Consider the following 19,939-nt stretch of genomic DNA (forward strand, 5'->3'; position numbering starts at 1 on the left):
ATTGTCGTATATTTGAGTCGGTCACCAAACCTCTGAATTTGGATCTCCAGGGTCTGAAGTTGCTTTTTTCTTGTTGTTGTTCTGACATCCGACAGTTGCTAAGTGAAACATAATAAGTCGAGGCCTGCCTGCACCAGACGGAGGTTTGCCCTTCCCAGTGGGCTTGAGTCTCTCCATTGCTCTCTCTTGTCTTATCTCAGTGTCCCCAGAGCAGCCAGAGGGGCCCACGTCCCCCCCAGGATGGAAGCCTTGCTGGGCCGGCGAGTTCGAATGCCGGAACGGACGTTGTGTGCCAACTGGGGTTCATGGAGCCATCTGCAATGGAGTGGATGACTGCGGGGACTTCTCGGACGAGCTGCGCTGCGGTGAGCGGACGCTGGGGAGATGCAGCATGACAAGAGAAAGAATGGAATGGAATAGAATAGAAAGAAAGGGATAGAATGGAAAGAGTGGAATGAAATAGAATCGAATGGAATGGAAAGAATGGAAAGGAAAGAATGGAATGGAATAGAATAGAATAGAAAGAATCGAATGGAATGGAAAGAAAGGAATGGAATAGAAAGAATGGAACAGAATGGAAAGAAAAGAATGGAATGGAATGGAATGGAATAGAATAGAAAGAGTGGAATGGAATGGAATAGAAAGAATCGAATGGAATGGAAAGAAAGGAATGGAATAGAATAGAATAGAAAGAAAGGGATGGAATGGAAAGAATGGAATGGAATAGCAAGAGTGGAACAGAATGGGACTCTTCTGTTCTGTTCTGCTCCCTCCATTGCAGGTGTGGCCCCCTCCCTGGAGCCCCCCACCCCAGAGGGCTGCCCAGCTCCCTATTTCCCCTGCACCTTTGCCGGCCTCTGCCTCGAAGCCAGCCAGAGGTGCGACGGAGTGGCTCACTGCCCGGACGGCACTGACGAGATCGGCTGCCTGGCAGTGAGCAGCATGCCCCCACCTGGCAGCCTCAGGTAAGAACAGAATGGAGTTGACAGGCCATTTGATGCCATGGAGAAGTCTAGAGTTGAGGGCTGGCATCAAGGGAATGTTGGCGGGTGGGTCCAACAATACAGGATCGGAAAGGTACGATGGGGAGGAAATTGGGTGTCACTGGAAACAGGGTGGGAGATACCCCAGCCAGCCACTTCTAGGCTGCCTGTCGGGATTCCGGCATTAAATCATGAGTCTCGAGCCAAACTTCAAAAACTTTATTAGGAGCGAACATGTCGTCATGACCTATGTGAAGCCGATTCCGAGACACGTAATTCACTGTCACCTATGACCCTGGTTTTCTGGGTGCATCTTAATTAATATTCTCCATGAAACACCATTCATAGCTGAGCGTCATCAATCACCTTCTCCAATTAAGGATTTTCATGGCAGAAATTTCAGTCGCTTAGTGTGATGACCCAGGGTGGGATACAAAGCAAACACAGAAAACCGGTGAAGCCCCTTTTATACCTTCACTTTGCTTCCAAGCTCCGAAGATTCTTGATGGAAGACAAAAAAACTCCCACACAAACAGTTACAAGAAGGAAGAAAAAAAAACACAAACCAGGCAAGATAAGGGCCGGAGGACATCCACAGATAACAGAACACACACTGGGAAGGACGCCAAACTCAGAGAGGAACCATAAACTAGAGATATTTACATGCTTTGTTTCCAGCGCTCTCCTGTACGCATGTCTGTCCTCTTATTCAGTTGTCACAGCTGCAGCCCATGAAGAGGATCAAGGCCCTCTCCTCCCGAGTAGACCACTGTCTCTCCCTTATCCTCTCCTCCCTGCGTGCCCTAGGATGGAGAGGGGATGGGCCTGGGTCCTCCTCTGACTGCCCAGCCGGCCTCTGCCCTTCCCCAGCCTCCTCCACAACCTCCGGATAACCACACTCCCACTCCCTGTTGGCTGTTCCTCCTCTCCCTCAGAGTCCGTCTCCACCAGGGGCATGACACTTAGTTACAATCTTTGCAAGATAAAGTATGGAATGTATTCTTGGTTTCTAAACTGCTGCACTGCTCCTCCCCCATTCATGACAACTCTAAAAGAGGCATAGAAATGTTTTATGAGTTGACATCTATGGGTCCGTCTTCTGGTGGATCTTCACAAGGTCTACTAACCAAACTTCTTCTGGTCTTCCTTCCAGCCCGTGGACTTCAGAAAAGCCTGGTCAGGTCTCTGAGGCCCCATCCACTGTGGTAAGGAGAAACACACACACACACACACACACACACACACACACCGCTGCCAGGGTGCCTATGGGACAGGAAGGACAACCAAAGCCAAGTTTTGGGGTCACCAGGCTATGAAAGGGAGGAACTTGAGGGAACAAGCAGCAAGGGGTTGAGATTAGGCAGAGAAGTCTATTCCTGAACTAGAATTCCAAAATCCCTTTGCAGCAGCCCCCCCCCCCCCAAATCTAATGCAATCCTCGGTCGCGGAAACAGAGGCGTAGAATCAAAATCACGTGAAGTCTTAAGGGTCGCTTTGTAAAGCCTTAGTAAGGCCACACCTGGAATCCTGAATCAAGTTTTGGTCATCACGTTGTCAGGATTCTGGCAGTTACCCCGCCTTTAAATCCTGAGTCTCAATCCAAAACTCCCAAAACTTCAAAAGGATTTATTGGGAGTTAATATGTCTGGTGCGGGTGCTGCCTGGGTGGAGCTGACTCTGAGACACATAATTCATTGTCACCCTTGACTCTGGTTTTTCCACATCGGGATGTGTCATAAATCATATTCTCCAATGGGACACCTCCATAGCCCAGAGTCATCAATCATGCTCTCCAGTTAGAATTTTGCACGGCAGAAACTTCGGTCACCTAGTTGCTATCTTTGAAAACATTTACAGGATGCAGTTTCAGTTTTGCAAGCTGCCGCGCTGCTCCCCTCTCCCTTTCTGTTGGCCACTCTGAAAAGACCATAGTTGACATTATGAGTTATGAGTTGACATTCGGCTCCCCTCAGTTCTTCCAAAAGAGATATTGAAACTTTGGGGAAAAGTGCAAAAAAAAAAAAAAAAAAGAGCCATAAAGACAATGGTGGGATTCAGCCGGTTTACACCGGTTCAACGGAACTGGTAGCTATTTTTTGGGTGGAGTCAGTACCTCACCATGCCTGGCCCTCCTGATCCTGCCCCTCCTCTCCCAGCCAGCAAACAGCCAGGAGGTGAGGTGAGCAGCCAGGTAAGCAGCTGGGGAGGCTGGGAGGCCAGGCTAGGAGAGCCTCCCCCTTGACATGAGTGACATCAAGTTGGCCAGGCCCACCCAGTTACACGCCCACCCAGCCATGGCTACCCAGCCGGTCATTAGGGCAGAGAACCAGTTGTTAAATTATTTGAATCCCACTGCTGCACTGAGATGTTTGGGAGTGGGGTGGTGGTGGAAGCTAAAACGTGTGAATTGGTGGGATTCGGTGGTGGCCCTTGAGAACCAACATGGCCGCCTGGCTTCTTCCTGTGCTTTTTTTTTCAACAACTGGGCTTTCTCCTTTTCTTTGAAAACATTTCGCTTCTCCTCTGAGAAGGGCGGTGGGGAAGGGAAAGATGGTTACTCCTTGTGGACAGGTGGTCATTTGCCTTCTTTTCAGAGCGCCATTGAGGCCGCTAAGAGGTTTCTCTGTGTTGGTCTGAGCCCCCAGGGTCACCTGAGCAGTGCAAATTGGGCGGACTGCCATTCGAAGAAGGCTCCACCCCACTGACACCACCCAGGGGACCCCGAGGCCAAACCTCCAAGGGGCCTCAACAACCCTCTAAAGGAATGCAAATGACCAGCTGTCTATAAGGAGGATCAATCCTTCCATTCTGTCTGTCCTGCCTCCCTCCCTCCACCTTTCTCCCATGTCTTCCCAGGTGTGAGTGCGTATCCAGAGCACCAGTTGCATCTCCTCTTTCCCCTCCCTTGCAGGTGTCCCCAGGTGGACGTCCCTTGCCCGAGGACCACAGCCCCACTCCGCCAGGTAAGGGGAGATAGAGAGAGATCTGTTTTTGGCAAGAAACTATTTTATCTAGATGAAAGAGAGATACAAAGAAGAAATATGAAAAAGAAGGGAAGGAGAGAGGGAGAGAAGGAGGAAGGAAGGTGGAAGGAAGGGAAGGAAAAACGGAAGGGAAGGGGGAGGGAGAGAAGGAGGAAGGAAGGAAGGAAGGAAGGAAGGAAGGAAGGAAGGAAGGAAGGAAGGAAGGAAGGAAGGAAGGAAGGAAGGGGAAAGTGGAAAAGAGGGAGGGGAGGGGAGGGAGGAGATGGGAATAGGAGGGAGGGAGGGAAAGAATGAAAGGAATGAGATGGGGAAGGAAGGAAGGAAATGGGAATAGGAGGGATGGAAGGGAAGAAGGAAGGAGATGGGAAGGAAGGAGATTAGAATAAGAGAGAGGGTGGAAAGGCTGGAAAAGATTCAAGGGAAGGAAGGATTTGGGAAGGAAGGAAAAGAAAGAAAGTAAGGGAAGATAGTGAAAGAAACTACATCCAGAACTTTCACAACACACACACACACACACACACACACACACACACACACACGCACACACCCTTTCAACCCTTTACCAGCCAATCCCCACTCCTCCTTTCAGCCTTAACTTCACCCTTGCTGAACCTCTGGGACCACCCTAACCCCAACTCTGAGTATCCTCGGAGGATACTCAGGCCCTTTGCGACTCCGCCGAGGAGTTTTGTGCTGAGGACACCCCACCCTCTGCTCCTGGGCTGTTTCAGGAATGCCCTTAACGTTGTGCCCTCTTGCAACCCTTCCCTTCAGGTTCTTGCAACGAGCCCCTCGGCCTGGAAGATGGACGTGTCCCCTACCAGCAGTTGACGGCCTCCTCCCACCAGGAGGGACGTCCCCCGGATGCCGGACGGCTGAACCGGGTGCCCAGTGGGTAAGTGGTGCAAGACTGGAGCTACTCCAAGCAGGAGAATTCAAGTGGTGCCCCAACTAGAGATTCTCAATCTTGGCCCTTGGAAGGATGGACTTCAACTCCCAGAATTCCTCAGGCAGGATGTTGAGATGATCTGTCTCCTCCTGTCCATCCACCCATCTGTCCATTCGAACAACTCTCCATCCATCCATCCAACTAACCATCAATCTCTCTATCCATCCATCCATCCATCCATCTCTCCACCAATCCATCCATCTGTTTCTCAACCTTGACCACTTGACAATAGGTGGATTTCAACTCCCAGAATTCCCCAGCCAGCATGTTGAGTTCTGTTCTATCACCTCCTCTATATCTCCCCAACCATCCACCCATCCATCTCTCTATCTATCCATCCAACTCCATCCATCCATCCAACTCTCCATTCATCCACACAACCATCTATCCACACAACTCTCCATCCTTCTATCCAACAATCCATTCATACAACTATCCATCCATCCATCCATCCATCCATCCAACTCTCCATCTATCCTTCCATCCATCCATCTATCCATCCGTCCGTCCATCTCTCCATCCATCCATTCATGTTTCTCAACCTTGACCACTTGAAGTTGGGTGGATTTCAACTCCCAGAATTCCCCAGCCAGCATGGAGTTCTAATCTGTTTCCTTTCTCTTCCTTCCTTCCTTCCTTCCTTCCTTCCTTCCTTCCTTCCTTCCTTCCTTCCTTCCTTCCTTCCGTCCATCCATCCGTCCATCCATCTGCCTAGATATTTATTAACCTTAGCCATTTGAAGATGGGCAGATTTCAACTCCCAGAATTCCCCAGCATGCATGTGGAGAACCACTCTCTCTTTTTCTCTCCCCTATCCATCCATCCATCCTTCTTTCCATCTAGGTGTTTCTCAGCCTTGGCAGCCTAAAGACGGGTTGATCTCAATTCCCAGAATTCCTCAGCTAACATGTTGAGAGGAACTGATCTATATCTCCCTATTATCTCTCTCTCTCCCTCCATCCATCCATCCAACCATCCCTCTTTTCATCCATCCAACTCTTCATCCACATCCAACCCTTCATCCATTCTTATCTCCAGTTGATTCTCAACTTTGACCCTTTGAGGATGGGTGGAATTTCATCTCCCAGAATTCCCTCGCCATCCATTTATCCTTTGACCAGTTTTTGGGCTCTTCCAACCTGGCTTTTCAGGAGAGAAAAATACAATGGGAGCTCGTTCTTCTATTCAGGGAAGGTCTCCAGAAGACTCGCTCAAGGCTGGCATTCAGAAGGTCCTCCTGTTCGGCTTGTGGTCTTGACGGCAGCTGACTTTTGGTGTCTTCTTTTTCCAGACAGAGCACAGAGCCAGGATGGAGCCCCCTTCAATCTGACCCCAACCCCTACTTCCAGGTGGACCTTCTCCAGCCCTTCTTCATCACAGCGGTGGCCACTCAGGGGGGTGGCAGCTCAGGCGGATTCATCGTACGTTATCGCCTGCTTTATAGCAACGATGGGGTCCATTTTTGGAACTATACCATTCCTGGACACAGCCCAGTCACATCTCTGAAGGCTCAGGTATGGCATCTCCCCACTTCCAATCCAGGGAAGGATCCAAGTCCTCCTGGTTCCTCTATCCGAGAATCTCTGATCCTGTGGTGGATTGTAGCCTGGATTCCCAGGAGGGAGGGGCTGCATTCCAGAGGAACAAGAGGCAGAGAAGTTTAGATACTTTGATCTATGTGTCTCTCTTGGTTTTTCAAGTCTGAGAGATCAGAAGAAAGAGGACGGATCCTTTTCTTCCTCCACTACACTCCTCTTGTGGGTGTTGCCAAATCTGGGGAGCGATTGTGAGCTTCACAAAAAACGGAGATAGCGTTTAATGGTCTCTCCTCTCTGTGGGTTACTCTCTTCTGTTTTTTCCATCCCTTTCTCTCCATCATCACAAATTTCTCTCCGACACTCTTCTCTGCTTTACCGTGAAGACAAGGGGATTCCATAGTCTCAAACCACCCATTTTTGTCCTCTCCATCCCGCAGCTTCTGGAGGGGAATTCTGACAGCAGCACCCCAAGACGGCAGGAGCTCAGCCCGACCCTCCTTACCCGTTTCCTGCGCTTCGTGCCCGTGGAGTACCACCAAAGCATTTCCTTGCGCCTGGAGGTGTTTGGCTGCACCTGGAGTGAGTTGAGGGTGGGGAGAGGAAGCTGTGGGGTGGCTGCCTGGAGGGGATATTGGGCACCTGGAGGTGGACAGCTCAGGGATGTCCTTCAGGATCTATGGGTCTCCAATGTTGCTGAATGGGCTCTGCTGATTTCGCTCCCTGGAAAGCTGTGCGATGACCCAAAGGGGCATTTCAAAAGGCAACCCAGCCAGAAAATAAGTATGAATCCCTTGATTAGTTCCAACTTTGCCTCCCAATGTTCCGGTTATTCTCCGGTCTGGAGACAAACTCTCCCACGAACCTGCAACAGCCTCTGGCTGCAGATATTCCAGTCCAAAGGTTGAAAACAGAAAACTTTAAACTATCAATCCATACATGGTAAGATAAGGTAATAAATCCGGCAGGGCAAAAGCGAAGGAGTTTTGGAAATGAAGCAACATCGCAGTAAGTCAAACAAGTTGGGAGGATGCCAGGAACTCACATAACAGCAGCCAACATTAGATAAACTTAAAGTTCATTCCCGGAAAACGCAGCCTGCAACTGCCTCTCCTTTAAACTCCCTTCCCAGGTGTGAAGGGAATCAGGGCCCTTTCCTCTCCCGTAAGGCACACGATGTCAAGTTTCCAAGTGGTGAAATCCATTTAAAAAGAAAAGAACAATCCATCTTCTAAGACAATTTCTTTTTATTTAGGAAAGCATCAAATTGGCAAAGTCCATGGTAATTCCAGATCTGACACAACCCGGAATTACCACACAGTATTAGAAGTTAGAAACAACCCCCACAAAGTCACATTCTCCAATAGAAGTAATGCAGTGTTGCTTGATGTCATAAATTTCCACCTCAAGGGGGACTAAGCATGGACAGCTCCTTTTCCCACAGGAAGAAGAACCACCTAGCCCAAACAACTCTCTCGATCTCCACTCCTCCCTGCTTAGGAATGTGGCAAGCCCGAAACCCTTCCCCCATAACTGCCAAAGAGAAAGTAAGAAAAAAGAATATATACTAAGCCTAACTAAAATGGCTACCCATAGGTCAATTTTGGGCTTGACAGGCTACCCTCCCTCCTTTGAAAAGAAACCCCTACAACGACATAAAATACACGAAGATTGAAATTAGGTTAGACACAATCATACAATGCACATTTTAACCTCCTCTGCTACCTACAGGATTCGCCTTAGGATTGTGTGGGTATTTTTCATGGAATTTCCCCACCAATCAATCAGCATTAACTTTCCAGCTATTTACCCAAGTCGCTTGTGAAATTGGATAGCCTTTCCAATAAATTAAATATTGTAACTTCGCCCTGAAAATCCTAGAATCCAAAATTTTCTTAACCTCATAACGTTCATGCCCTACAAATGAACAAAGGCTTTGGAGCTACACGTTCTGCTGGCTTCAATGAAGAATCAACAAACAGCCTTAATAAACTACTACGAAACACCGGATGTTCCTTCCCCAATAGCCTAAGGGAGATCAAGTTTCATGGTTACTGGGTTTATTACTTTAATTATCTGAAAAGGCCCTATAAATTTTGGACTTAATTTCTCAGAAGGTTGTTAATTCATTTTATAACTTCCTGGTCGTTTCTGATTTGTCTTTCTTCATGTTGCTCCCTTCTCCGTTCCTCCCTGCGTGCCCTAGGATGAAGGGGGGGGGGTCTTCCTTTGAACTCCCTCTCCCTTGTTCTACATCTCCCCTGCTCTGCCCAGCCAGACTTTGCCCTTCCCCAGTTTCCTCCGCAGCCAACAGGAGCCACATTCTCACTCCCTGTCAGCCGTTCGTCTTCCTCCTCAGATTTAGACTCAGACTGTGTCCAGCTTGTGGGGGGAACGTGACATCCTAATGACCAGGTTTCACCCCAACTGTCCTCCGGGTGGGAGTGGGGGCCAGGACAGCTTAGCTAAGGGTTACTTTTTTTGTGTGTGTGGGGGGTATTCTCTTCATTCTCCTGTTTCAATCTTTCTCACATGACCCAGAGACGGAGCGCGCCATGGGCCGGTTGACTTCTGCCAGCAGCAGCCCAGCCACCGGAATAATCCGCACAAGACCCACCACAGCCCCGTCTCCTCCGGAGAAGACTCTTGGCACCCCCACCCGGTTGACCCCTTACACCAAACCAGCGATGGCAGCAGTTTCCCGGATCAGTGCTGCAGGACTGACCCCTTCTCGGCAGTTCCAGACCACTTCTTGGTCCCCGGCAACTCCTGGATCAAGCAGTGCGTCCAGAGTGTCCACTTGGCACGTTCTTTCACACCAACCTGAAACCCCTGGGTGGAGGCCCGCTTGGTCAGGTGAGGCAGGCAGAGCTGTAATACGGTGGGGCGGGAGGGACATCCCGTTCAAAGGTGGGTTACAAAAGTTTTTCCTACAGGTTCTGAGAGCTTGCTTCGTGCGTGCGTGCATAGCACTCCAACACCACCCTCTGTATCAATGCTGGTGAGCCGTGCAGGCATGCCTAGCGTGTGTGCGCACCAAACAAGTGTTTCATACACACAAGAAAGGGGCTTGGAGACCGCACTCTTTATCGACGATAGCGAACTGTGCTGTTTTTTAAGCTCAGCTGAGGCACGGCAATGCATTCTGCCGTGCGAATAAGCTGAGCTAATAAACAACAGACTATAGGAGAGGTAACGCCAGCCAGAGATGGTATTTACTGGTTCTCTGAACCAGTCAAAATGTTCGCTATTGGTATGCTAGAACCAGTCCGATCCGGCTGAATACTACCTCTGATCCCATTGGGGGATTCTGGCTCAAATCCTGGCTCCAAAAGCAGTCACTGCAAGAGAGACGTTGGAGTCCTAGTGGATGATCCTTTAATGTGAGAATATGATAAAAATAAAACAACAGACTCTGATAATCAGAACCCATAGAAGCCTTTATTAAGGACTTTGTTGTTCCCTTCTCTTTGGCAGTGCCAACTCTCATCCCCTCTGCTGGGATGGCCCGGGTCCTTTGCATGCAAGGACAATTTGCCTGTGAGACCTCTGGCTGTGTGGAGGCGGCTTCTGTCTGCGACGGGCAACAGGATTGTGCCGATGGCTCGGATGAGGCCCACTGCGGTGAGTCTTGCGCCAAGCACCAGTAAAGACTTTTGGGTGGTCTTGCTGCTGCTCAGCTCTCGTCACGTTCAGGATGGCGAGGTGTGGAGAAACGTGGAGAACATCTCCCAGTTCCTCCAGGCTTTGAGAGTTTTGACCGTGTCAGACTGTATGCAGCATGACTACTATTGTGAGACAACGCAAGAGCAAAACACAGGACACAGCGGCTTTGTCTTTTAAGAGTGGTTTATAGACAAGACTACTATATACATACATACACCTATTAGGCAAATACCTGGCAAGCAAGCAATCTTCATTACTCTGCACAGAGTACTACAATGAAGATAGAACATGAGGAGAGAGATGTCTTCTCATGGCCTCCTATATATACTTCTTAAAATGGCAATAACCCTATGGACCCATCCTCAGCCTTAAAGTGGCAATATCCCTGCTGACTCATCCTCATTGCATCAGCATTTACAGCAGCTTTACAGCAGCTGATCAGCTATCAAATATTCATTACCTTAACAGACTGCCATGTTTAGTTATGGTACACCCCTGTGAGGTGGGACATTGCCTTTCATCTCACAGTCGTTGTCTGGCCAAAGATATTTGGGTGGATGGATTCTATGTATGGCCTGCAGGCATTCCTTCTGGGAGGAGGAGGAAGAGGAGGAGGAGATAGAGAAGGAGAAGATAGAAAAGGAGGAGAAGGAAAAGGAGAAGATAGATAAGGAGGAAGAGGAGGAGGATAATGAGAAGGAGACAATCAAGGAAAAGGGGAAGGGGAAGATTGAGAAGGGGAGGAGGAGATAGAGAAGGATGAGAAGGAAAAGGAGAAGATAGATAAGGAGAAAGGAGGAAGAGGGTAATGAGAAGGAGACAATGAGGAAAAGGGGAAGGAGAAGGAGAAGATTGAGAAGAAGGAGGAGGAAAAGGCTAAGAGGAAGGAAATAGGAGGAAAAGGAGGAGAAGGGGAAATAGGAAGATAGATGAGGAGGAGCAGAAGGAAGAGAAGGAGAAGGAAGGGAAGGGGAGAGGAAAATAGATAAGGAGAAGGAGGAGGATAATGAGAAGGAGACAATAGACAAGGAGAAGGGGAAGGAGAAGGAGAAGATAGATAAAGAGGATGAGAAAAAGGAGGCTAATGAGGAGACAATAGACAAGGAGAAGGAGCAGTATAATGAGGAGAATCGATAGATGAGAGGAGGAGGATAATGAGAAGGAGACAATAGATGAGAAGGAGAAGATAGGTAAGGAGAAGGAGGAAGAGGATGAGAAGGAGAATAGATGTGGAGAAGGAGAAGGTAAAGATAGATGAGGAGGAAGAGAATAAGGAGGATAATGAGAAGAAGCTAACAGACAAGGAGGGAGAAGATAGATAAGCAGAAGGAGAAGGAGGAGGAGAAGGAGAATATAGATAAGGATAATGAGAAGGAGAAGGAGAAGGAGAAGATAGATGAGGAGGAAGAGAATAAGGATAATGAGAAGGATGGGGAGAAGGAGCTAATCGACAAGTAGGAGAAGGAGAAGATAGATAAGCAGAAGAAGGAGAAACGAAGAATATAGATAAGAAGGAGGATAATGAGAAGAAGAATAGATGCGGCGAAGGAGAAAGAAAAGATTCGAGAAGATAGAGGAGGAGGAAGATAATGAGAAGGAGAAAGAGAAAGAAAATAGATGTGGAGAAGGAGACGGTGGTGATGGAGGAGGAAGAGTATAATGAGAGGAACTAAAGATGTGGAAAAGCAGAAAGAAGTAGAAGGAGAAGATAGCTAATGAAGGAGAAGTGGGGTTTAGCTTAGAAACTGTTGTTAAAGCACGGTCAACCGGCCCAACGCCGCTAAGATGACACCAAACTGCTTTCCCCCTCTTGGCTTTTTGCAGGCGGTCCCATGGCCCCTACGGCCCACACTGTGGGCCCCCCGATCCCAACGGGGGGCCCCAGCACCTGCTCCTCCAAGCAGTTCTCCTGCCAGAGCGGGGAGTGCCTGAGCCTGGAACGCCGCTGCGACCTGCGCCAAGATTGTCAGGACGGCTCCGACGAAGCCAACTGTGGTAGGCCGGGGAGGGATGGTGGCGGGATTCGAATCATTTTAATGACCGGTTCTTTGCCCTGAGGACCGGCTGGATGGCCGTGGCCATGGTGGCCATGGACAGGATGTGTATGATAGGCAGCACTCGGCCTCCTGCAAGCCCCTGGGAGCCAAAATGGGCCCCGCTCTGTTTTGGGCCTAGTAGGCCTCCCTGCAGCCAGCCTCCTGGGAGCCAAAATGGGCCCCACTGTGTTTTGGGCCTAGTAGGCCTCACTGGAGCCAAAATGGGCCATACTCTGTTTGGGGCCTAGTAGGCCTCACTGAGCCAAAACGGGCCATACTCTGTTTTGGGCCTAATAGGCCTCCCTGCAGCCTCCTGGGAGCCAAAACAGGCCCTGCTCTGTTTTGGGCCTAGTAGGCCTCATTGGAGCCAAACGGGCCACGCTCTGTTTTGGGCCCAATAGGCCTCCCTGCAGCCTCTGGGAGCCAAAACAGGCCCTGCTCTGTTTTGGGCCTAGTAGGCCTCATTGGAGCCAAACGGCCACGCTCTGTTTTGGGCCCATAGGCCTCCCTGCAGCCTCCTGGGAGCCAAAACAGGCCCTGTTCTGTTTTGGGCCTAGTAGGCCTCATTGGAGCCAAAATGGCCACACTCTGTTTTGGGCCTAGTAGGCCTCCCTGCAGCCAGCCTCCTGGGAGCCAAAATGGCCCCCACTGTGTTTTGGGCCTAGTAGGCCTCACTGGAGCCAAAATGGGCCATACTCTGTTTGGGGCCTAGTAGGCCTCACTGGAGCCAAAACGGGCCATACTCTGTTTTGGGCCTAGTAGGCCTCCCTGCAGCCAGCCTCCTGGGAGCCAAAATGGGCCCCACTGTGTTTTGGGCCTAGTAGGCCTCACTGGAGCCAAAATGGGCCATACTCTGTTTGGGGCCTAGTAGGCCTCACTGGAGCCAAAACGGGCCATACTCTGTTTTGGGCCTAGTAGGCCTCCCTGTAGCCTCCTGGGAGCCAAAACAGGCCCTGGGAAAGGGAGGTGCCGCACCCTCACCCCCAACTCACCCCCTATTTTGGGCCTAGTTGGCCACCCTGCACTTATCTGGGAACCAAAACAGGGTGTGTGGGGACTCCTGGAAGGGGTGCGTAGTGGAGGGGAGAGGCCAGCCAGCAATTTAACCACCGGTTCAGCCGAAGGGGTGCAACCCAGTTGAATCCCACCATTGCCCGCACCCCAAAGGTGTTTGCTGGGGAAATCTGGGCTCTACCAAAGTTCAGAGCTGGCATTGAACTGGGCACTGCTCCAGGGTATGGCTGGCGTTTGTCCTGATTTTGCAACCACGATAGCTTTATTTTCTATCCCCCTGCTCCTCTTCCTTCCCTTATTCTTCCTCCTCCTCCCACACCTCCTCTTGCTTCTCCTCCTCCGCTTTCTCATCTCCTCTTCTCCCTTTTTCTCTCTTTCCTCTTCTTCTTCGTCCTCCTCCTCCTCTTCTTCCCTTCCTCTATTTCCTTGTCCTTCTGCTCTTCCACCTCTTCCTTCTCCTGCTCTTCTTCTTCCTATTCTTCCTTGTTCTCCTCCTCATTCTTCTTCTTCCTCTTCTTCTTTGTTTTCCTTTTCCCATTATTCTTCTTCGTCCTCCTCTTTCTCTTCCTCCCCTTTTTCTTATTATTATTCCTCTTCTTCTTCCTCTTCCTCCTCCCTTCTCCTCTTTTCCTCTTCCTCTTCTTTCCCTTCCCCTCTTCCTTCTCCTCTTCTTCCTCCTCATTCTCCTCCTCCTTCCTTGTTCTTCTCCTCCTTTGCTTCCTCCCCCTTTACTTACTATTTTTCTTCCTGTTCCACCTTTTTCTCTTTCACTTCCTTCCTCCTCCTCTTTCTCTTCGTCTCCTCTTCCTTTTCCTCTTCTTCCTTGTCCTCCATCCCCTTCCTTCTCTTTCTCCTCCTCTTCCTCTCATTCTTGTTCCTCCTTGCTGTCCTCCCCTTCTCCTCTTCTTCCTCTTCCTCCTCATTCTCCTCCTTCCTTTTCTTCCTTTTCTTCCTCCTCCCCTTCTATTATTCATTCCTCCTCCTCCTGCTCCTCTTCTTCCTCCCCTTCTTCTTCCTCCTCCTCCTCCTCCTCCTCCACAGTGGACTGCATCCTGTCTCCTTGGAGCCTCTGGAGCGAATGCAGCCGGTCCTGCGGGCTGGGCGTAACCTTCCGGCGCCGCGACCTTCTCCGCAATGCTCTCCCGGGAGGACGTTGTGAGCGCGATGAATTTGACAGTCGCTCCTGCTTTCTCCGAGCCTGTCCAGGTCGGTCTTTTCTCTTCCACCCGTGCTCCTTTGGTGGATGGTAAATCCAAATCCTTCTCCCACCCCCTCACCCCTATTCACAGGCTTTGCAAAAAGCTGGCCTCCACCTGAACTGTTCTGAGGAAAAAAACATTAAGGCTAATATTTTCTACTGTATATATACATTTACCATGGTCTTATATTAATTTTTGCTCCAAAAGATGCATTAGGGCTTACTTTCCAGTTAGGGCTTATTTTGAGGGAAAGTATGGTACTAAATGCATCTGGCTGACAATCTGAATGAGGGCTTATTTTCGGGATAGGGGTTACATTACGGTATCCTGAAAAAATCAGGCTAGGATTTGTTTTCTGGTTAGATCTTATTTTGGGGGAAATACAGTTCCGAATGCATCTGTCTGGCTGACAATCTTAACTGGGGATAATTTTGGGGGGTAGGGCTTATATTATGAGCATCCTGACAAATCATGATAGGGTTTATTTTCCAATTGGGTCTTATTTTCAGGGAAACGGTGTATATAAATGCAAATACAAATTGAAGTCATTGCAGACGTTCTGCAGGAAGAACATTATGCAGGAAGCCTTTCGTCTTATGGCAGTTCATTTAATGACTATTCAAAGTTATGACGACAGCACTGAACAAAGGGACCGGTTTTTGCACTTACGACCCTCGCTTCCCCACGATAACTGGATCCAAATTCAGACCCTTGGCCATCGGTTCCTATGCCACGATCCCCTCTTGTGACCATATGACTTGCAAAGTCAAAGTTTGAAGTCCCAATGCGCAGGAGCGACCACGTTCTGAATTCCACCAAAACCATGTTTTGTTTAACAACCAGGCCAGAAAAGGTTGTACAATGGTGGGGGGGCAAACCAGGGACAGGCTTCCAAAAAATTTAACAAGTGGTTCTTTGTCAGGTTGCTAGGTGGGAGGGGCCATGATGGGTGTGGCCTAGTCAGCCTTCTGCCCCACAGCGGGAGGCTGTGCGTTTTCACCCTTCCCGGACTCCAGAGGCTTTCCTGGAGCCTCTGGAGCAGCGGTTGCCAATCTTTCAGACCTCAGGGACCACCAAACCATCATTTTGAATCCTGTGGAGCAGAGACCCTGGGAAAATCCTCCCCCCAAAAAAAAGTCTGCAGGAAAATCCCTCACCCCGTTTTTCCTACCGATCGATCGTTCTTTATTTGGGATCGCAGGAGACCATCTCCAGCTCCATTCTCAGAGGAGAGAGAGAGAGAGAGAGGAGAGACTTTTGGCTTTGTGCAAGAAAAGCAGCAGAAGCCCTGGAAGCCTTTTCTTTCTCTCCCCTCAATCCCAGCCAGAAATGAGTCTTTAGGAGACTTATGGTGCTGGTGCAGCCTCTCGGAGCAGGAGGCCATGCAGGGTCCCAAAGGCACATTTCTGGTGGAGTTTGGGGGAGAGAAAGAAAGACTTTGGCTGCTTTCCTAGCGTGCAGCCAAAAGCAGAAGAAGAAAAAAGTGGAAAGAAGCAGCCCGGTGGCCAGGCCAGGCGTGTGGGGCATGTGGGGCAAGTTCCTCCACTCCGCCCTTTCCCCCCTCCCCTCACTACATCCTGTTGCTTGCAATGCAAGCGACGTAACCCTTCAGTTCCCATAGGCCATGTGGGTGGCGCAGCCTTGTGTTCCCACTCAGCCTGGATCAATTGCTTTGGGGGAGTGACATTTCTCTGTGGGCCACCAACATTTTCTCATGGACCACCAGTGGGCGACCACTGCTCTGGAGGGTGAAATCCAGGAGGCTCATTTCCCCACTCCCCAGCCTTCCGGAACCCTGCACTTCTCTGCGATCCAAAACGGGCCGCATGGAGACTCCTAGGAGGGGCGGGCTGAGGTGGGCCAGCTAGTTGTTGCAACTACCGGTTCGATGAACTAGAGGTAAAATTAGCAACCGGTTTGCCCAAACCGGTGCAAACTGGTAGCAGCCTAAACCCGCCCTGGGCAAAACGTCCTTGGCCAACGTTTCCTTTAGCCACATTTCGGGCACCGTCGCGGCTGTCACTCGAGGAGTCGACTTCTTCGTTTGGTCTTCACGACGCTACTTCCTCCTGCTTCCTCCCCCTCTATACCAGTGAATGGAGCCTGGGCCGCCTGGGGCGAATGGTCAGATTGCGATGCAGAATGCCGGGGCGGTGTCCGAAGTCGCACCCGGACCTGCGCTGACCCCCCGCCCAAGAACAGTGGACAGCTATGTCCCGGAGATGCCGTCCAGATGGAGACATGCAACCAACAGCCCTGCGGAGACGCCCGGGGTGAGCGAAGGTGGCGGGAGGGGGGCTTTGTCTGATGTTGAGTGGAAGGGGCACGGATGGGCAGAGGTGACATTCAGCCGGTTCGACCAGTTCTGTGCATCGTAGTGGAAATTTTGACAAATTTCCGCATATAACAAAAATGGAAACCCGCCCCTGAGGATGGGGCAGTATCACGGGGATATAAATTTAAGTGGGGATCTAGGACCACGCTCTTGAGGGGGGAAAAGCACTGTGCACATGCCCAGAGAACAGTGGCCACCAATTCCTCGGGGTTGCTTTTTGAACCCTGAACCTCCCTGCCGAAGGCTTAGTTGTCTTGGCTGGCTTGGAGAGGGTCTGATTGCTTCCAAATTATTACTATTTATTTATCAATTATATAATGTGTGTGTGTGTGTGTGTGTGTCTATATGTATATCTCTATAGGTGTATATGTATATATAATATTTTATAATATATATAATGTATTCTATTATGTTATGTTATGTTATGTTATTAGTGTATCATCTCTCTCTCTCTCTCTCTCCATCTATCTTTCTATATCCATCCATCCATCCATCTCTATGTCTGTCTATATCTACATCTATCTTATCTATCTATCCATCTATCTATCCATCTATCTATCCATCTATCTTTCTATATCCATCCATTTATTCATCCACCCATCTCTATGCTTACATCTACATCTATCTATCATCTATCTATCTATCTTTATCTATCATCTATGCATCTATCTTTATCCATCTCTATGCCTCTATCTATCTATCTTTATCTATCTATCTATCTATCTTTGTCTATATCTTTATCTATCTTTATCTATCATCTATATATCCATCTATCTCTATCCATCTCTCTCTCTCTCTCTCTCTCTCTTTATCTATCGTCTATATATCTATTTATCTTTATCTATCTCATCTATCTTTATATCTCTCTATCTCTTTCTATATCTATCAATTGATTGATCTATCCATCTATCTTTCTATATCCATCCATCTCTATCTCCATGTCTATATCTATCAGTATTGATTATCTATCTATCTATCTATCTATCTATCTATCTATCTATCTATCTATCTATCTATCTCCATTTCTTTCTCTCCATCTATAGCTATCTCTCCATATCTCTCTCCAATGATATCAACATCTCCATCTATATCTATCTGTCTGTCTGTCTATCTATCTATCTATCTATCTATCTATCTATCTATCTATCTATCTATCTTCTATCTCTCTCTCTCTGTCTCTCAATCTCTCTTTCTTATTTATTCTTATTTATTCAGTTGGGATCCTCCTGATCACTAGCAAGAGAGAACCAGAGGCACAAGAGGAAATGAGGGCAGGAGGTGGGGAGGTGGGGGTCTGACCCCAAATACCCCCTTCCCTTCCCGTCCTCTCAGGGGTGTCCGTCCAGTCCATCCAGTATGGTGGGGGGGGGGGAAGGCAAGATGGCGCACTCAAAGCTTTGCCTCCTGTTTGAACTGAGGGCTGGACTAGAAGACCTCCAAGGCCCCTTCCCTCTCTATCATTCCATAATTCTGTAAGGGTCTCCTTCTTGAGCAGGGGGTTGGACTAGAAGACCTCTGAGGTCCCTTCTGCCTCTGTCCTTCTGTTACTTCTGCTCCTTTTCTTGATTTTTTTTTCATCCCCTTGAAAAAGTTTTTCTTCTCACCCAGAGAAGTTTCCTCCCTTCTGAGTAATAATTTGATCCTTCTGTCAGAATGGAAGAAGCTTCTCGTATGAGAAGCGAAACCACTTCAAGGGAAAAAAATCTGAAATGGTTTTGCTTCTCATCCGGAGAAGCTTCCTCCCTTCTGAGCTACAGTTCAATCCTCTCTTTTTTTTCCCTCCTCCGCAGACTGCGGTCCAGACATGGTGTTCGTGCAGGCCGGGCATTGTGCCCGCGGCCTGGTGGATCCTTGCCCACAGACTTGCCGCCAGTTGGGTGTCCAGAGGCCCTGCCAGAGCAGCTGCGTGGAGGGTGAGCGAGCCCGGGGTCTTTGGCGTGGTGGTGGTGGGGTGGCATCTTTGCAGCCCTTCTTCCCAGGTAGATAACATCCCTCCATTGCCTACAGGCTGCCGTTGCCCCCCCGGACTTTTCCTCCAGGAGGGGGCCTGCGTGAACATCAGCCAGTGCCACTGTTTCTTCGACCATGACCACCGTCGCCCAGGGGAGATCTTCCTGCGGGACAATTGCAGTCAGTGGTGAGTGTGAGCAATTCCCTTTGTCCCTTTCTCTGCGAACCTGCCCTGTTCTAGACCGGGGGTCGCCAACCTTTTGGACCTGAGGGACCACCAACTCATAATTTTAAATCCCGGGGACCGCTAATACGAATTTTGACTGATGGTGGCTTGCTGACATTGGTGGGAGGGAGGGAGAGAGAGAGAGAGAGAAAGAGAGAGAGAGAGAGAAAAGAGAGAGAGAGAGAGAGAGAGAGAGAGAGATCCGATCTATCCACTCTCTCTCTCTCTCTCTCTCTCTCTCTCTCTCTCACACACACACACAGAGGCAGGGGTGGGATTCAAATTCCTTAACAAATGGTTCTTGGGTGTGGTCTAATCTGGGTGTGGCTTGGTGGTCATGTGACTGGCTGGTCATGGCTTATATGTAAATATTATAAATATTTATGTCAATATTGATTTTTTTATTTAAAAAAAGAGAAACTTTTACCCAAAAGCAGGCAAAGCAGGCAGGCAGACGGAGTTGCTCACAGAATCACAGAATCACTCAGAGATCTATCTTTCTGCCATCGGCTGCCTGAGTCTGTCACATAAAATTTGCTTGCAAGCAAATTCATAAAATTTGCTAGCAAGCAAACTCCCAAAATTAACTTGCATCACACCATGTATGTAAATATTGATTTTTTTTCTTTAAAAAAAGAGTAATTTTTACCCAAAATCAGGCAAAGCAGGCAGGCAGATTGAGCTGTGCCCAGAATCACACTCAGAGATCTATCTTTCTGCCATCGGCTACCTGAGTCTTCATTGAATAATAGAACCTTCAGTCCTAAGGGAGGTTCGGCTGTGCTTAAAAGCAGAGCCAAAAATCTGAAGACTAGCTAGAAAGCAAGAAACCCAACCATTTTCTGCTTTTTAGCTAATCTAAATCTCCCGGCACAGCAGAACAGCTGATGGTCGGGGGAAGAAAAAAAAGGGAAAAATAGCTACTTAGCAGGCAAGTTTGCCAGATAAGGAGTGAGTGGGGCAGGGAGGGTTCCCGCGGGCCATGTGGGCGGGGCAGCCTTGTGTTCCCGCGCAGCCTGGATTAATTGCTTTGGGGGTGTGTGCTCTGGGGGTGACATTTTT

General features: G+C 49.1%; 1 protein-coding gene across 1 annotated transcript in view; it reads left to right on the top strand.

The window, feature by feature from the left end:
* SSPO (SCO-spondin) overlaps nucleotides 1-19,939 on the top strand; it is a 151,091-nt gene that overhangs the window by 63,220 nt on the left and 67,932 nt on the right. The window contains 12 exon segments of the mRNA XM_087917120.1: nucleotides 201-365; nucleotides 782-965; nucleotides 3,840-3,946; nucleotides 4,742-4,862; nucleotides 6,208-6,430; nucleotides 9,422-9,452; nucleotides 9,929-10,075; nucleotides 11,942-12,112; nucleotides 14,209-14,373; nucleotides 16,460-16,639; nucleotides 18,492-18,614; nucleotides 18,709-18,838. Of these exon segments, the coding sequence (XP_087773246.1) occupies nucleotides 201-365; nucleotides 782-965; nucleotides 3,840-3,946; nucleotides 4,742-4,862; nucleotides 6,208-6,430; nucleotides 9,422-9,452; nucleotides 9,929-10,075; nucleotides 11,942-12,112; nucleotides 14,209-14,373; nucleotides 16,460-16,639; nucleotides 18,492-18,614; nucleotides 18,709-18,838 (1,747 nt within the window).

The sequence above is a fragment of the Pseudonaja textilis genome, chromosome Z (assembly GCF_049901715.1).
Source record: "Pseudonaja textilis isolate UNSWEBS1 chromosome Z, rPseTex1.2, whole genome shotgun sequence".
NCBI lineage: Eukaryota > Metazoa > Chordata > Lepidosauria > Squamata > Elapidae > Pseudonaja > Pseudonaja textilis.